At 45.9% G+C, this 18,264-nt stretch overlaps 2 protein-coding genes across 2 annotated transcripts in view; one reads left to right on the plus strand and one right to left on the minus strand.

The window, feature by feature from the left end:
* The window catches only part of SNRPB (small nuclear ribonucleoprotein polypeptides B and B1), a 184,803-nt gene that overhangs the window by 140,121 nt on the left and 26,418 nt on the right, over positions 1-18,264 (plus strand). The window lies entirely within an intron of this gene.
* Positions 1-18,264, minus strand: part of DDX27 (DEAD-box helicase 27) — a 70,041-nt gene that overhangs the window by 50,005 nt on the left and 1,772 nt on the right. Inside the window, exons 4-8 of the mRNA XM_063960518.1 lie at positions 17,291-17,435; positions 17,157-17,200; positions 16,376-16,459; positions 573-678; positions 57-230 (exon numbers count right to left, since the gene is read on the minus strand). Coding sequence (XP_063816588.1) covers positions 57-230; positions 573-678; positions 16,376-16,459; positions 17,157-17,200; positions 17,291-17,435 — 553 coding nt within the window. The remainder of the gene's footprint in view (positions 1-56; positions 231-572; positions 679-16,375; positions 16,460-17,156; positions 17,201-17,290; positions 17,436-18,264) is intronic.

Raw genomic sequence — 18,264 nt, forward strand, 5'->3', positions numbered from 1 at the left:
CAACGACACACAACCAGAGGAATGAACTGCTGCAGCGTCATGTACAGTACACATACCCACAGTCAAACAGCATGTGACCTCTGTGAACTGGGCAAGCTGCCTGCTGACTGCATGGACCTGGATGCCGAGTTCACGTGTTGGGACTAAAACCAGTACCCGGGTTATCGGAGCCTCTCTTGGCTTGTAGATAAGACGCTCCAGAACTGGAAGCATGAATGCAGCGGTTTTTCCTAGCAGAATGGACAGCAGGTGAATTAGGGATAAGAAAATACATAGAGCACTGTACACATAGTGAAAACCTAGCATTGTAATCTCTCACACAATATTGTACTGCAGGGCACAGCAAACAAAAGATGTTCCATGGTAAATAAAAGCTTGCTACAACTGCATATGTTAATAGTATGAATGATAGGCCTGCCGCAGATTACATCACTGCTAAATCTATGACTTATGATGGATTTTACAAACAATTATCTGACAAGCAGAAATATACGTGGATGAACTAAGAAGCTACAACCTAAAAATCATTTTCCATATTGATTTTATGGATGTATGTGAAACCCCCTCCTCACCGGTTCCGGTGGCAGCACAGGCACAAATGTCTCTTCCCAACAGCCCCATAGGGATACAGGCCTTCTGTATAGGGGTTGGCTGTGTGAAGCTTAAGGCAGAGATGGCCTGTAACAGAAGAATGCAATATGAAACATTCCACAGTGGCTGATGGGACAGAACGAGAATCCCAGAAAATGCAAACCATCTACCATAACCAAATCATGACTGATAATACCTCATATCTTCATAGTCAGACCATATTAACAGTTATGCTTTATGCAGAGAATCATTTTTAAACTACTTTCTGAATTTCACGTTTTTTGGTCTTGACTCTGGCCGGATCATCGCAGCGGCAGAGTAAGTTCTGAGCTGTGCAGAGAATGCACAATCTTTTGTTTGTGCAGCTCTCTGCACATGCATTCGCACCCCTGCACAGCGAATTCCCCCTCCCCCTGTAGGCGGCGACTACCTGGTCAAAGCAGTGCAAAAAAATGCCTGCTTGCGACCAGGTCTGAATTAGGCCCTATGCACGGTACTGTAACATTACAAGATCTAAATATAAAGTGTTTTTCGTTTTGTGTTTTAAATTTAAATCTCTTCAGTGAAATGATCCACAAGTGGATAGCAAAACATAAAATTATGCTCATCTGACATTTGGATAATAAGATTTTAAACCTACCGGTAAATCTATTTCTCCTAGTCCGTAGAGGATGCTGGGGACTCCGTAAGGACCATGGGGTATAGACGGGCTCCGCAGGAGACATGGGCACATAAAAAGAACTTTTCCTATGGGTGTGCACTGGCTCCTCCCTCTATGCCCCTCCTCCAGGCCTCAGTTAGAGAACTGTGCCCAGAGGAGATGGACAATACAAGGCAGGATTTAAAGATCCAAGGGCAAGATTCATACCAGCCCACACCAATCATATCATGTAACCTGGAACATACATAATCAGTTAACCGTATGAACAACAGTAGTGACGGTCCAAGACCGACTCCAACTGTAACATAACCCTTATGTAAGCAACAACTGTATACAAGTCTTGCAGAGTTTCCGCACTGGGACGGACGCCCAGCATCCTCTACGGACTAGGAGAAATAGATTTACCGGTAGGTTTAAAATCTTATTTTCTCTTATGTCCTAGAGGATGCTGGGGACTCCGTAAGGACCATGGGGTTTATACCAAAGCTCCCAATCGGGCGGGAGAGTGCGAATGACTCTGCAGCACCGACTGAGCAAAAGCTAGGTCCTCGTCAGCCAGGGTATCAAACTTGTAGAATTTAGCAAAGGTGTTTGACCCCGACCAAGTCGCTGCACGGCAAAGCTGTAATGCCGAGACGCCTCGGGCAGCCGCCCAAGAAGAGCCCACCTTCCTAGTGGAATGGGCTTTAACCGAATTTGGAACCGGTAATCCAGCCGTAGAATGAGCCTGCTGAATCGTATTACAGATCCAGCGAGCAATAGTCTGCTTCGAAGCAGGTGCACCAATCTTATTAGCAGCATACAGGACAAACAGTGCTTCTGTTTTCCTAATTCTAGCCGTTCTGGCTACATAAATCTTCAAAGCCCTGACTACATCCAGGGACCTGGAATCCTCCAAGTCACTCGTAGCCACAGGCACCACGATAGGTTGGTTCAGATGGAATGCAGAAACCACCTTAGGCAAAAATTGAGGGCGTGTCCTCAATTCCGCTCTATCCACATGAAAAATCAAGTAGGGGCTCCTGTGTGACAAGGCCCCCAATTCTGACACTCGCCTTGCCGATGACAAGGCCAACAACATGACCACCTTCCAGGTAAGAAATTTCAACTCAACCTTGTTAAGTGGTTCAAACCAGTGTGATTTTAGGAACTGCAACACCACGTTCAGGTCCCACTGGAGGCACATAAGGAGGCTGGATGTGCAGCACTCCCTTTACAAACGTCTGGACTTCTGGAAGAGAAGCCAATTCCTTCTGAAAGAAAATCGAAAGGGCCGAAATCTGTACCTTAACAGAACCTAATTTCTGGCCCATATCCACTCCTGTCTGCAGGAAGTGGAGAAAACGGCCAAATGAAAATCTTCCGTAGGCGCGTTCTTGGTTTCACACCAAGACACATACTTTCGCCAGATACGGTGATAATGTTTCACCGTCACCTCCTTCCTAGCCTTTATTAAAGTAGGGATGACCTCCTCCGGAATCCCCTTTTCCGCTAGGATTCGGCGTTCAACCGCCATGCCGTCAAACGTAACCGCGGTAAGTCTTGGAATATACAGGGCCCCTGTTGCAACAGGTCCTCCCTCAGAGGGAGAGGCCAGGGATCTCCTGTGAGCATCTCTTGAAGATCTGAGTACCAGGCCCTTCGAGGCCAGTCTGGAACAACGAGTATCGTCTGCACTCTTCTTCGCCTTATGATCCTCAACACTTTTGTGATGAGAGGAAGAGGAGGAAACACGTAGACCGAGTGGAACACCCACGGCGTTACCAGGGCGTCTCCTGCTACTGCCTGAGGGTCCCAAGACCTGGCACAATACCTCCGAAGCTTTTTGTTGAGGCGTGACGCCATCATGTCTATTTGAGGAATTCCCCAAAGACGTGTTATTTCTGCAAAGACTTCTTGATGAAGTCCCCACTCTCCTGGATGGAGATCGTGTCTGCTGAGGAAGTCTGCTTCCCAGTTGTCCACTCCCTGAATGAAGATAGCCGACAGAGCGCTTACGTGATTTTCCGCCCAGCGAAGAATCCTTGTGGCTTCCGCCATCGCGACTCTGCTTCTGGTCCCGCCTTGGCGGTTCACATGAGCCACTGCTGTTACATTGTCTGATTGAATCAGAACTGGTAGGTTACGAAGAAGACTCTCCGCTTGTCGAAAGCCGTTGTATATGGCCCTGAGTTCCAACACATTGATGTGTAGACAGGACTCCTGGTCTGACCACAGTCCCTGAAAATTTCTTCCTTGGGTGACTGCTCCCCATCTTCGGAGGCTCGAGTCAGTGGTTACCAGGATCCAGTCCTGTATTCTGAACCTGCGACCCTCCAGCAGGTGAGCACTTTGCAGCCACCATAGGAGAGACACCCTGGCCCCTGGGGACAGAGTTATTTTCCGATGTAACTGCAGATGCGACCCGGACCATTTGTCCAGAAGGTCCCATTGAAACGTCCTCGCATGGAACCTGCCGAAGGGGATGGCCTCGTAGGCCGCCACCATTTTTCCCAGAACTCTAGTGCATTGATGAACTGACACCCTTTTCGGTTTTAGCAGGTCTCCGACCATGTTCTGGATGTCCTGTGCTTTTTCCAACGGGAGAAAAACCTTCATTTGTTCCGTATCCAGTATCATACCTAGGAACGTTAGTCGAGATGTCGGAATCAACTGTGACTTCGGTAGATTCAGAATCCAACCGTGTTGCTGGAGAACTCTCAGAGAGAGCGTTACACTGCTCAGCAATTTCTCTCTTGATCTCGCCTTTATCAGGAGATCGTCCAAGTATGGGATAATTGTGACTCCATGCTTGCGCAGGACCACCATCATTTCCGCCATTATCTTGGTGAAAATCCTTGGGGCCGTGGAAAGCCCAAACTGCAACGTCTGAAATTGGTAATGACAATCCTGTACAGCGAATCTCAGGTACTCCTGATTGGAGGGATATATGGGGACATGAAGGTAAGCATCCTTTATGTCCAGTGACACCATAAACTCCCCCTCCTCCATACTGGCTATAATCGCCCTGAGCGATTCCATCTTGAATTTGAATCTTTTCATGTACAGGTTTAGGGATTTTAGATTCAAAATAGGTCTTACCGAACCGTCCGGTTCCGGGACCACAAAGAGGGTTGAGTAGTAGCCTCTTCCCTGCTGGTTCAAGGGAACCCTGATAATTACTTGCTGTAGACACAGCGTTTGAATTGCAGCTAACACTACATTCCGTTCTGGTGTAGAAGCTGGTAATGCAGACTTGAAAAATCGGCGCGGGGGCACCTCTTTGAATTCCAGTTTGTAACCCTGGGAAACTATTTCCAACACCCAAGGATTCAGGTCTGAGCTGACCCAGGCCTGGCTGAAAAATCGAAGACGTGCCCCCACCGTTGCGGACTCCCGCAGGGGAGCCCCAGCGTCATGCTGAGGGTTTTGTAGTAGCCGGGGAGGACTTTTGTTCCTGGGCACCGGCCGAAGCGGGTGCTCTTTTCCCTCTAGCCTCTATGCAGTATGATATTTACTAGAGATGTGCACCGGACATTTTTCGGGTTTTGTGTTTTGGATTCGGTTCCGCGGCTGTGTTTTGGATTCGGACGCGTTTTGCCAAAACCTCCCTGAAATTTTTTTGTCGGATTCGGGTGTGTTTTGGATTCGGGTGTTTTTTTTTTTTTTACAAAAAACCCTAAAAAACAGCTTAAATCATAGAATTTGGGGGTCATTTTGATCCCATAGTATTATTAACCTCAATAACCATAATTTCCACTCATTTTCAGTCTATTCTGAACACCTCACAGTATTATTTTTAGTCCTAAAATTTGCACCGAGGTCGCTGGATGGCTAAGCTAAGCGACACAAGTGGCCGACACAAACACCTGGCCCATCTAGGAGTGGCACTGCAGTGTCAGGCAGGATGGCACTTCAAAAAAATAGTCCCCAAACAGCACATGATGCAAAGAAAAGAAAAAAAAAAAAAAAAAAAAGAAGGAGGCGCACCAAGGTCGCTGTGTGACTAAGCTAAGCGACACAAGTGGCCGACACAAACACCTGGCCCATCTAGGAGTGGCATGATGCAAAGAAAAATGAAAGAAAAAAGAGGTGCAAGATGGAATTGTCCTTGGGCCCTCCCACCCACCCTTATGTTGTATAAACAGGACATGCACACTTTAACGAACCCATCATTTCAGCGACAGGGTCTGCCACACGACTGTGACTGAAATGACTGGTTGGTTTGGGCCCCCACCAAAAAAAAGCAATCAATCTCTCCTTGCACAAACTGGCTCTACAGAGGCAAGATGTCCACCTTATCATCATCCTCCGATTCCACACCCCTTTCACTGTGTACATCCCCCTCCTCACAGATTATTAATTCGTCCCCACTGGAATCCACCATCTCAGATCCCTGTGTACTTTCTGGAGGCAATTGCTGCTGGTGAATGTCTCCACGGAGGAATTGATTATAATTCATTTTGATGAACATCATCTTCTCCACATTTTCTGGAAGTAACCTCGTACGCCGATTGCTGACAAGGTGAGCGGCTGCACTAAAAACACTCTTTCGGAGTACACACTGGAGGGAGGGCAACTTAGGTAAAATACAGCCAGTTTGTGCAAGGGCCTCCAAATTGCCTCTTTTTCCTGCCAGTATACGTACGGACTGTCTGACGTGCCTACTTGGATGCGGTCACTCATATAATCCTCCACCATTCTTTTCAATGGTGAGAGAATCATATGCAGTGACAGGAGACGACATGTCAGTAATCGTTGGCAGGTCCTTCAGTCCGGATCAGATGTCAGCACTCGCTCCAGACTGCTCTGCATCACCGCCAGCGGGTGGGATCGGAATTCTTAGCCTTTTCCTCGCACCCCCAGTTGCGGGAGAATGTGAAGGAGGAGATGTTGACGGGTCACGTTCCGCTTGACTTGACAATTTTCTCACCAGCAGGTCTTTGAACCTCTGCAGACTTGTGTCTGCTGGAAAGAGAGATACAATGTAGGTTTTAAATCTAGGATCGAGCACGGTGGCCAAAATGTAGTGCTCTGATTTCAACAGATTGACCACCCGTGAATCCTGGTTAAGCGAATTAAGGGCTCCATCCACAAGTCCCACATGCTTAGCGGAATAGCTCTGTTTTAGCTCCTCCTTCAATGTCTCCAGCTTCTTCTGCAAAAGCCTGATGAGGGGAATGACCTGACTCAGGCTGGCAGTGTCTGAACTGACTTCACGTGTGGCAAGTTCAAAGGGTTTCAGAACCTTGCACAACGTTGAAATCATTCTCCACTGCGCTTTAGTCAGGTGCATTCCCCCTCCTTTGCCTATATCGTGGGCAGATGTATAGGCTTGAATGGCCTTTTGCTGCTCCTCCATCCTCTGAAGCATATAGAGGGTTGAATTCCACCTCGTTACCACCTCTTGCTTCAGATGATGGCAGGGCAGGTTCAGGAGTGTTTGCTGGTGCTCCAGTCTTCGGCACGCGGTGGCTGGCCGAAAGTGGCCCGCAATTCTTCGGGCCACCGACAGCATCTCTTGCACGCCCCTGTCGTTTTTTAAATAATTCTGCACCACCAAATTCAATGTATGTGCAAAACATGGGACAAGCTGGAATTTGCCTAGATGTAATGCACGCACAATATTGCTGGCGTTGTCCGATGTCACAAATCCCCAGGAGAGTCCAATTGTGGTAAGCCATTCTGCGATGATGTTCCTCAGTTTCCGTAAGAGGTTGTCAGCTGTGTGCCTGTTATGGAAAGCGGTGATACAAAGCGTAGCCTGCCTAGGAACGAGTTGGCGTTTGCGAGATGCTGCTACTGGTGCCGCCGCTGCTGTTCTTGCTGCGGGAGGCAATACATCTACCCAGTGGGCTGTCACAGTCATATAGTCCTGAGTCTGCCCTGCTCCACTTGTCCGTAGTTAAGTGGACATTAGGTACAACTGCATTTTTTAGGACACTGGTGACTCTTTTTCTGACGTCTGTGTACATTTTCGGTATCGCCTGCCTAGAGAAATGGAACCTAGATGGTATTTGGTACCGGGGACATAGCACCTCAATCAAGTCTCTAGTTGCCTGTGAATTAACGGTGGATACCGGACACACGTTTCTCACCACCCAGGCTGACAAGACCTGAGTTATCCGCTATGCAGTAGGATGACTGCTGTGATATTTCATCTTCCTCGCAAAGGACTGTTGGACAGTCAATTGCTTACTGGAAGTAGTACAAGTGGTCTTCCGACTTCCCCTCTGGGATGACGATCGACTCCCAGCAGCAACAACAGCAGCGCCAGCAGCAGTAGGCGTTACACTCAAGGATGCATCGGAGGAATCCCAGGCAGGAGAGGACTCGTCATACTTGCCAGTGACATAGCCTGCAGGACTATTGGCTTTCCTGTGTAAGGAGGAAATTGACACTGAGGGAGTTGGTGGTGTGGTTTGCAGGAGCTTGGTTACAAGAGGAAGGGATTTAGTGGTCAGTAGACTGCTTCCGCTGTCATCCAAAGTTTTTGAACTTGTCACTGACTTCTGATGAATGCGGTCCAGGTGACGTATAAGGGAGGATGTTCCTAGATGGTTAACGTCCTTACCCCTACTTATTACAGCTTGACAAAGGCAACACACGGCTTGACACCTGTTGTCTGCATTGGTGTTGAAATAATTCCACACCGAAGAGGTGATTTTTTTTGTATTTTGACCAGGCATGTCAATGGCCATATTCGTCCCACGGATAACAGGTGTCTCCCCGGGTGCCTGACTTAAACAAACCACCTTCTCATCAGAATCCTCCTTGTCAATTTCCTACCCAGCACCAGCAACACCCATATCCTCATCCTGGTGTACTTCAACAGTGACATCTTCAATTTGACTATCAGAAACTGGACTGCGGGTGCTCCTTCCTGCACTTGCAGGGGGCGTGCAAATGGTGGAAGGCGCAAGCTCTTCCCGTCCAGTGTTGGGAAGGTCAGGCATCGCAACCGACACAATTGGACTCTCCTTGGGGATTTGTGATTTAGAAGAACGCACAGTTCTTTATATAGAAACATAGAATTTGACGGCAGATAAGAACCACTTGGCCCATCTAGTCTTCCCCTTTTTTATTTTATCCTTTAGGCAATCTCAACCCTTTTTTAACCTTAATTCTTTGTAAGGATATTCATATGCCTGTCCCAAGCATGTTTAAATTGCCCTACAGTCTTAGCCTCTACCACCTCTGATGGGAGGCTATTCCACTTATCCACTACCCTTTCTGTGAAGTAATTTTTCCTTAAATTTCCCCTGAACCTCCCCCCCTCCAGTCTCAATGTATGCCCTCGAGTTCTAATACTTCTTTTCCTTTGAAGAATGTTTCCCTCCTGAACTTTGTTAAGACCCTTGATATATTTGAAAGTTTCTATCATGTCCCCCCTTTCCCTTCTCTCCTCCAAACTGTACATGTTAAGATCTTTTAGCCTTTCCGGGTAAGTTTTGTGATGTAGGCCATGCACCATTTTAGTTGCCCTTCTTTGTACACTCTCTAATGTATTTATATCCTTCTGGAGATAGGGTCTCCAGAACTGGACACAGTATTCCAGATGGGGCCGTACCAATGACCTATACAGTGGCATTATTACTTCTTTTTTCCTGCTACTGATTCCTCTCCCTATGCAACCAAGCATCTGACTAGCCTTTCTCATTGCTTTGTTGCATTGCTTTCCTGCCTTAAAGTCACTTGAAATAGTGACTCCTAAATCTCTTTCCTCCTCAGTAGTTTCCATTATAGTACCCTTGATACTATACTTAGCCTTTGGGTTTTTGAGACCCAAGTGCATGATTTAGCATTTTTTAGCATTAAACTGTAGTTGCCACGTTCTTGACCATTTCTCAAGCCTACCTAGGTCATTAATCATTTGTTTGACCCCTCCCGATGTGTCTACCCTGTTGCATATCTTTGTATCATCTGCAAAAAGGCATATCTTCCCTTCAATACCATCTGCAATGTCACCAACAAAGATATTAAAGAGAACTGGACCAAGTACAGATCCCTGGGGTACTCCACTGGTAACATTTCCCTCCATAGATTGCACTCCATTAACTACGACTGTCTGTTTCCTATCCTGCTACCAGGTTCTTATCCATTTAACTGATTTATAATCCACCCCCAGGTTTTCAAGTTTATTTAGCAGTCTGCGATGTGGGACAGTGTCAAATGCCTTACTAAAGTCTAGATATGCTACATCTACTTGATCTATTATTTTCATCACAGAGTCAAAAAAGTCAATAAGATTTGTTTGGCATGATCTCCCACCGGTAAATCCATGCTGTTTTGGATCCTGTAAGTTGTTTGATTTAAGATATTCCACTACTCTTTCTTTTAATAGTTTTTCCATTACTTTCCCTACTACTGATTTAAGGCTTACTGGTCTGTAGTTACTTGCTTCTTCCTTGCTTCCACTTTTTTGCAGTGGAACTACATTTGCTCTTTTCCAGTCCTCTGGAATAGCACCTGTATTTAGTGACTGGCTAAATAATTATGTTAAAGGTGTAACCAGCACATCTTTTAGCTCTTTGAGTATCCTTGGGTGTATCCCATCTGGTCCCATTGATTTATCCACTTTTAGTTTTGAAAGTTCTGTTAGGACCTTCTCCTCTGTAAATGTATTTTCATCTACCTTATTTTTATGAATATCCTTGCAACTTAACTGTGGCCCCATCCCTTCTTCTGTAGTAAATACTGAGAAAAATAATTATTTAAGTGATCTGCTATTGCCTTGTCTCCCTCCACCAAATGCCCACTCTCTGTCTTAAGTCTTATTATTCCTCCATTTGATTTTCTCCTTTCACTTATATACTTAAAAAAAAGTTTTGCCCCCTTTATCTACTGACTGGGCCATTTTCTCCTCAGCTTCTGCCTTTGCACGTTTGATCACCTTCTTAGCATCCTTCCGTCTGTCCAGATACACCTCTTTGTCGTTATTTTGAGTCTGTTTGTATTTCCTAAAAGCCATCTTTTCTGCTTTCACACTAGTTGATACTTCTTTTGTGAACCACACGGGCTTCCTTTTCCTAACCATTTTGATACAAAGGTCTGTTGCACTTAGTATTGCACTTTTCAGTTTTTTCCACCTCTCCTGCACTCCTTCCAAGTTCCTCCAGTCTGCCAATGAATCACTTAAACATCTCCCCATTTTTGCAAAGTCTGCATTTCTAAAATCCAACACCTTTGTTTTTGTGTGACAGGAGTTGGATCCTGTCTTTATACTAAACCATACTGCTTGATGATCACTGGATCCCAGGTGCTCACCCACATATATATCAGATATCCTATCACCATTTGTAAGAATTAGATCTAATATTGAGTCTTTGCGAGTGGGCTCCCTCACCAATTGCTTGAGAGATGCTCCCTGTAAGGAATGTAGAAATTTGCCACTTGTAGCTGAACTTGCAAAAGACCCCTCCCAATTTACATCAGGTAAATTAATGTCTCCCATGATTATGACTTCTCCCTTAAAAGCCATTTTAGAGATGTCCAACAATAGGTTCCTGTCCAAATCCTGCCCCTGGCCTGGTGGTCTATAGATCACCCCAAGGCGAATAATGTCCTTCTTCCCAGTTTCTATGGTGACCCAAAGGGCCTCAGTTTTGGCTTCAATATTTTGTATTAAAGTAGCATTTATGCTTTTTTTTCACATACATTGCTACCCCTCCTCCTATTCTATCTTTCCTAAATAAATTGTATCCTGGTATAGCTAAGTCCCAGTCATGATTCTCATTGCACCAAGACTCTGTAATTGCCACAAAATCCAGGTTATCACTTGTCATTATCGCAATTAGCTCTGGAATTTTGTCTCCTAAGCTCCTAGCATTTGCAGACATAGCTTTAAGAATTTTGTCTGTGCATTTGTTATTAGTAGCCATGTCCAGAGCGTACAAAATAAATGACAAGTTTAAAGTTGAAATTACCTGTTTGGGGATGTTGCTCAGTATTTGTTTTCTTTTACTAATCAGTAATCATACTCTGTCCTTTACACCATGACTACACCTTACTAAATATAAAGATATAGTACACCTGACCACAATGGGTAAATGTTCAAAGGAGGTAAACACCAGTCAGTATGCAATAATAAACTGTTTCACCGAGCAACTTCCCCACACATGCAATGACATTTACAAGAAATCATTACATCAAGAAACATACATAAGTTTGCATAAGAGAGAACTGTAGTGAGCAGATTGGGGATGCCTTTTCATAGGTTTGCTGTGCTTTTGCCAGCTTAAGTCTTTTCATTTTTCTAGCAAGAGGATGAGTGCTTCCATCCTCATGTGAATCTGAACCACTAGCCATGAACATAGGCCAGGGCCTCAGCCGTTCCTTGCCACTCCGTGTCGTAAATGGCATATTGGCAAGTTTACGCTTATCATCAGACGTTTTCAATTTTGATTTTTGGGTCATTTTACTGAACTTTTGTTTTTTGGATTTTACATGCTCTCTACTATGACATTGGGCATCGGCCTTGGCAGACGACGTTGATGGCATTTCATCGTCTCGGCCATGACTAGTGGCAGCAGCTTCAGCACGAGGTGGAAGTGGATCTTGATCTTTCCCTATTTTAACCTCCACATTTTTGTTCTCCATTTTTTAATGTGTGGAATTATATGCCAGTATCAATAGCAATGGCCTACTACTATATATACTGCGCACAACTGAAATGCACCACAGGTATGGATGGATAGTATACTTGACGACACAGAGGTAGGTAGAGCAGTGGCCTTCCGTACCGTACTTCTATATATACTGGTGGTCACTGTCAGCAAACTGCAAAACTAAAATGCACCACAGGTATAGAATCTAGATGGATAGTATACTTGACGACACAGGAGGTAGGTAAAACAGTGGCCTTCCGTACCGTACTGCTATATATACTGGTGGTCACTGTCAGCAAAACTCTGCACTGTACTCCTCCTATATAATACTGCTGGTCCCCAGTCCCCACAATAAAGCAGTGTGAGCACAGATATATGCAGCACACTGAGCACAGATATGGAGTGTTTTTCCGGCAGACAACGTATACTGGTGGTCACTGTCAGCAAAACTTTGCACTGTACTCCTACTATATAATATACTGGCGGTCCCCAGTCCCCACAATAAAGCAGTGTGAGCACAGATATATGCAGCACAGATATGGAGTGTTTTTCAGGCAGAAAACGTATACTGGTGGTCACTGTCAGCAAAACTCTGCACTGTACTCCTATATAATACAGCTGCTCCCCAGTCCCCACAATTAAGCAATAAGCACAAATATTTGCATCAACATTAATAAACGGAGAGGACGCCAGCCACGTCCTCTCCCTAACATTTCCAATGCACGAGTGAAAATGGCGGCTGCTTATATAGAAACCGAATCTCGCGAGAATCCGACAGCGGGATGATGACGTTCGGGCGCGCTCGTGTTAACCGAGCCATACGGGAGAATCAGAGTATGCCTCGGACCCGTGTAAAATGGGTGAAGTTCGGGGGGGGGGGGGGGGGGGGGGGGAACCCGCTCATCACTAATCTTTAATATGGGCTAGAATTAACAATACAGTATCTCTATCCATGGTATCCAATTCAGATCATCTGTCCATGCTGAAATTGCGCTACATACCCATGCCGACGCAATTGTCGGTCTTAGCACAGCTCCAGTATGCGAATAAATAGACTTTAAAGTAGTCTCCTGCCTGCGATCCGCAGGATCCTTGAGGGCCGCTGTGTCTGGAGACGGTAGCGCCACTTTCTTGGACAGGCGCGTTAAGGCCTTGTCCACAGTGGGAGGCGATTCCCAACGCACCCTGTCCTGTTTAGGGAAGGGGTATGCCATATAAATTCTTTTGGGGATCTGCGGTCTCTTTTCCGGAGTCTCCCAAGCCTTTTCAAAGAACTCATTTAGTTCATGAGATGTGGGAAAATTTATAATCTGTTTCTTTCCCTTAAACATGTGTACCCTCGTGTCAGGAACAGAGGGTTCATCAGCAATATGCAACACATCCCTTATTGCCACAATCATACACTGAATGCTTTTTGTCACCTTAGGGTGCAATTTTACTTCATCATAGTCGACACTGGAATCAGAGTCCGTGTCGGTAGTAGTGTCCACAACTTGTGCTAAGGGACGTTTTTGAGACCCCGACAGGCCCTGTGAGTCAGTCCAATCTGAGGATTGACCCCCTGATGCCTCCCCTGATTCAGCCTTATCAAGCCTCTTATGTAAAGATGCCACACTTGCATTCAACATATGCCACATGTCCATCCATTCCTGAGTCGGCACAACCGACGAGGACACACCACTCATTTGCTCCACCTCCTCCTTGGAGAAGCCTTCTGCCTCAGACATGTCGACACGCACGTACAGACACCCCACACACAGAGGGATAAACCTATAAGGGGACAAGACCCCAACCAGGCCCTTAGGAGAGACAGAGAGAGAGAGTATGCCAGCACACACCCAGCGCCTAAATAACACTGGGGAAAAAAATGACCAGATAGCGCTTTTTTTTATATATACTATCCAAATTCCCACTCACTGCGTTACCAATGTGCCCCCCTCCTTCTTTTTCCAGCCTGTGAAGTGTTCAGCAGGGGAGAGACCGGGGAGCCAGCGTTCTCATGCAGCTTCTGTGGAGAAAATGGCGCTGGTTAGTGCTGAGAATCAAGCTCCGTCCCCCCCCCCCCCCCCCCCCAACGGCGGGCTTCTGTCCCAGTGCAATTGTAATCAAATGGCGGGGGATCTGTGATTTACTGCCTCCGCAGCCTAATCATACTCTATTGTGCCCAAAATTGAGGATTATTGCTGCCCAGGGCGCCCCCCCTGCACCCTGCACCCATCAGTGCTGCCTCTGTGTGTTGTGTCTGGGAGCAATGCGCGCCTTACCTCACGAAGATCTGAAGTCTTCTGCCGCCTGAGATGTCTTCTATCTTCTCATACTCACCCGGCTTCTATCTTCCATCATCTGTGAGGAGGACGGCGGCGCGGCTCCGGGACGAACCCCAGGGTGAGACCTGTGTTCCGACTCCCTCTGGAGCTAATGGTGTCCAGTAGCCTAAGAAGCAGAGCCTATCAGTTAAGTAGGTCTGCTCCTCTCCCCTCAGTCCCACGATGCAGGGAGCCTGTTGCCAACAGGACTCCCTGAAAATAAAAAAACCTAACAAAATTATTTTTCTACAGAAAACTCAGGAGAGCTCTCTGCAGTGCACCCTTTCTCCTCTGGGCACATAATCTAACTAAGGTCTGGAGGAGGGGCATAGAGGGAGGAGCCAGTGCACACCCATAGGAAAAGTTCTTTTTAGGTGCCCATGTCTCCTGCGGAGCCCGTCTATACCCCATGGTCCTTACCGAGTCCCCAGCATCCTCTAGGACGTAAGAGAAAATAAATATGACAGTCTCTGTATAATATCATGTAACTGTGGTGTCTATTTAATAAGTGTGGAGAGAGATAAAATGGACGGAGATAAAGTATCAACCAACCAGCTCCTGTCATTTTTCAAACCCAGTCTGTAACATGAGTTAGGATCTGGTTGGCTGGTACTTTATCTTGTCCACTTTATCTCTCGCCAAGACTTGGTAAATAAGCCCCTAACCCACAAATATAAACATAGGAGGTTAGATTTACTAAAGCTTTTACAACAAATAAGTATTAATAATGCCCATCAGATTCAGTCTATCATTTTCTAGGATGCAACTGAAGATTGAGAACTAAAATCCGATTGGTTGTTATGGTCATAAGCCTCAGGTTTTCATTTTTTCAGAAACTTTAGTAAGTCTACCACATAGTTTCAATGTGATGTTCTCAATTCTGCAAATTTGTCCAGAATGGAGAATAGAGTAACATTATTTATACTTTTCATCTTAAGTTAAGTAGATGGAACAGGTATTAGGGAATAAAAGGTATGTGACGAAGGAGATGTTGGGAGGGAAGTTTTGGATGGTAGGGAAGAGGGAATGACAGGGGGCTGCGAGTTGGAAAGGAGTTCTACAATGCTCTGAATTTACCAATGAAGTCCTATAGCTCCAAGGGCTTCTATACATTGGGGAAATATCCAATTTACTGTGCTCATTTACTCAAGTCTAGATTCACTTTAACCAGTGGTGGCTCCAGAGGTGGGGCTGCAGCACAATCCAACATGGGGATGATCCACATCAACTGCCATCGGGATGTAATCGGGATCCCGGTGGTCGATATCCCGTCGCTAGATAATCCAGACTGCCAGAATGCCGGCGGCAGCGCCACAGCTATTCCCTCTCCTGGGGGAGTAGAACCTGTGGCAAGCCACCGAGCCCGCAAGGGGCTACATTGCGCTCGCCCCCGTCGGCATTCTGGCGAATGGGATTCCGGCGTCAGGATTTTGACTGCCGTGATCCCGTACCAAACGCCTGCCACCAACTGTCGTCCCAAATTGACTCACTGGCAGTTGGTGTGCGCTCTCCTAATTGCAGCCCCACCTCTGGAACCACCACTTACTTTAACCAATATGTACAGTAAATTGTATTTTCACTGACTGGCAACTACAGATGTGTACTTTGCAGTGATGGTGCGATGCGTGGCTTACCTTCCCGCTATGCATTCACTTTTATGGGAGCCAGTGTGCGCAGCCATGTGTTTACCGATGCGTACGCGGTGGCATGCCCATCCTGCTACAGAACGCTGCTATATGCAGCAACAATGCAGCGGGGCACATCTGTATGTGGCCAAGTTTTCCTTATTGCTGTGACTAAAGAGCACTTGTGCAAAATGGAACACTGGCTGCCAAAGTAAATGTATACTTGGCATCCGGCAACAGGTAAATATCCTTCATAGTCAATGAAGTTCTGTTGTAGAATGGAGCCTCTGACCAGAAGTAGAAACAATACAAAAAGAGAATAACTTCCTATCAGCTACTAATAAACACAGATTAAGTTTCCAACATCTAATAATTCTGACATGGCATAGGACAGGCCTGGATAACCTGTGGCTGTCCAGGTGTTGTGTAACTATAAGTTCCAGCATACCTTGCTAGCTATCAACTACCTGGCAAAGCATGCTAGGGCTTGTAGTTTCAGAGCACCTGGAGAGCTACAAGTTACCAAAGGCCTACCAAGAGATTTCATAGATACTTGTAAAATGGATTAGCAGCATTTATATTCCCTACAAAAGAATATTCTAGTACCTTCAGCAGGGGCCGGGACAGATTCATATCCTGGAAAGTCAGACTCTCATCAAACTGAGAAGCATCTTCAAAAAATCCAGAGCTCTAAAATGAAAATAAAGATCAGAAGACAGATCAGCCACACACACATTATCTGGACATTTCCTATATCACACTGACATATGTACACAAACACCAGTGTATGACTAATACTGTACTTCTAGAAATAACCTGGCGTATAGAGACCACTTAGATTTGTATACACATATAGCGATTCATCAATATACTAACTACTACATGCAAGAGTCACTACACAGACAAGAGCACAGGATTAATTAAGTAAAACAAAACTGTCAGCCTATGTATTGTACATATATTAATGCTTTGATGATTACCGGAGGTCACTGTTCTGCCTATTCTTAAGCTGGGGACACATTAAGCAATATTTTGGACAGTCTGCAGATTTCCGACAGATCGGAACGGCAAATCATTCAGATCATGCAGTGTGTACGCACTAGTGCGCACTCCCGCAGGTCATTAGTCACATCTTTAGATTCGCCGTGCATGCAGGTTAATCAGAAGATATGGTTTGATGTGCCATGCAGTGTAATGTAGGGATTGTTCTGTTGTTTATTACATCAGCTAGTGTGTACCGGCTATCTTGCCTGGTCTGGGGAGAGGTTAAAATCACCCCGACCAATAGCAAGATTGCCAGTCGTCTAGTGTGTACCCAGCTGAAGTCTTTTATGAGAGCTCACTTGCAGGTCAAAAAGTCTGGATTGTATGAACGTATTTTACTTACCCCAGAGCCTTTTTTCTTCTTTCTCTCCTTTATCCTCAAAGTGTCTACAAGTAAAGCAGCAGGATGTGGTATGTTAAATACTGAGGGAAAGACATTTGGAAAAGAATAGAAGACTATTCAGTAAGACATCTTACCGGCTTTTGTTAGAACACTCTCTTCCTCTGATGAAAACTCCTCAGCACTCTCTTCATTTTCCTGAGGCTCCTTCTCATCTTCCTCCTCCTCACTTTTTACTTCATCCTCTTTCTCAGACTGTTTAACATCCTTCTCTGCTTTCTCCTGTGTCAGATGCAGGAGGCGTTAAGTGTATTGTTTATGGCTTGGAGGCCATAGCCAAAAACAGTAACTAATACCCCTTTCACACCGCAGCTTGTACCCGGTAATTTGCTGTTTTTACTGGCTTCCTAAACGGTTTGAGCTGCGATGTGAAAGGGTCACCTTCAATTTACCGTTTACAAAATACCAGTATTTTGAAACGGTAAAAAAAGCAGGGTCCTACCCGTTTCAGACCCGTTTCATTGTGCAGTGTGAAAGGGTCTGAAACAGTATTTGCAAGCCCCAGAAGGTGATAGGCTGTCTCCATGTGTGATCTCACCAGGCAGAAGCAGGAAATAAACATTTAAAATGACAACCACTGTTTTGTATGGGTGAAACGGGTTCAGTGTGAAAGGTACCAAAACGGTAATGAAATGGTAATATACTGGTTACAACATGCGATGTGAAGGGGGTTTAACTGCTCAGACCCGTTTTAAGAACTGTTTCAAAAGCAGGTTTTGTGATGTGAAAGCAGCATAATGCTGCATTCAGACTGCAAATGCCGGATCCTACCCGGTAAGACAAACGTGTACTTACCGGGTGGGATCCGGCATTTGCACTCCGCTGCTGGCTTTCCGACCCGGCAATATACCGGGTCGGTTGCCATAACAACGGAGCGCGCAGCAGCAGGGGCGGGGGTGGAGGCGGCATCGGGAGATGAGCTCATCTCCAGCGCCGCCTCTCCCTATCTTGTGAATGGGAACCGTGTCGCATCGACACGGCTCCCATTCACACCGCACCTGACCCGGTAATCAACCCGGGTAAAACCCTTCTTTTTTACCGGGTCAGGCGA

The sequence above is a fragment of the Pseudophryne corroboree genome, chromosome 3 (assembly GCF_028390025.1).
Source record: "Pseudophryne corroboree isolate aPseCor3 chromosome 3, aPseCor3.hap2, whole genome shotgun sequence".
Taxonomy (NCBI): Eukaryota; Metazoa; Chordata; class Amphibia; order Anura; family Myobatrachidae; genus Pseudophryne; species Pseudophryne corroboree.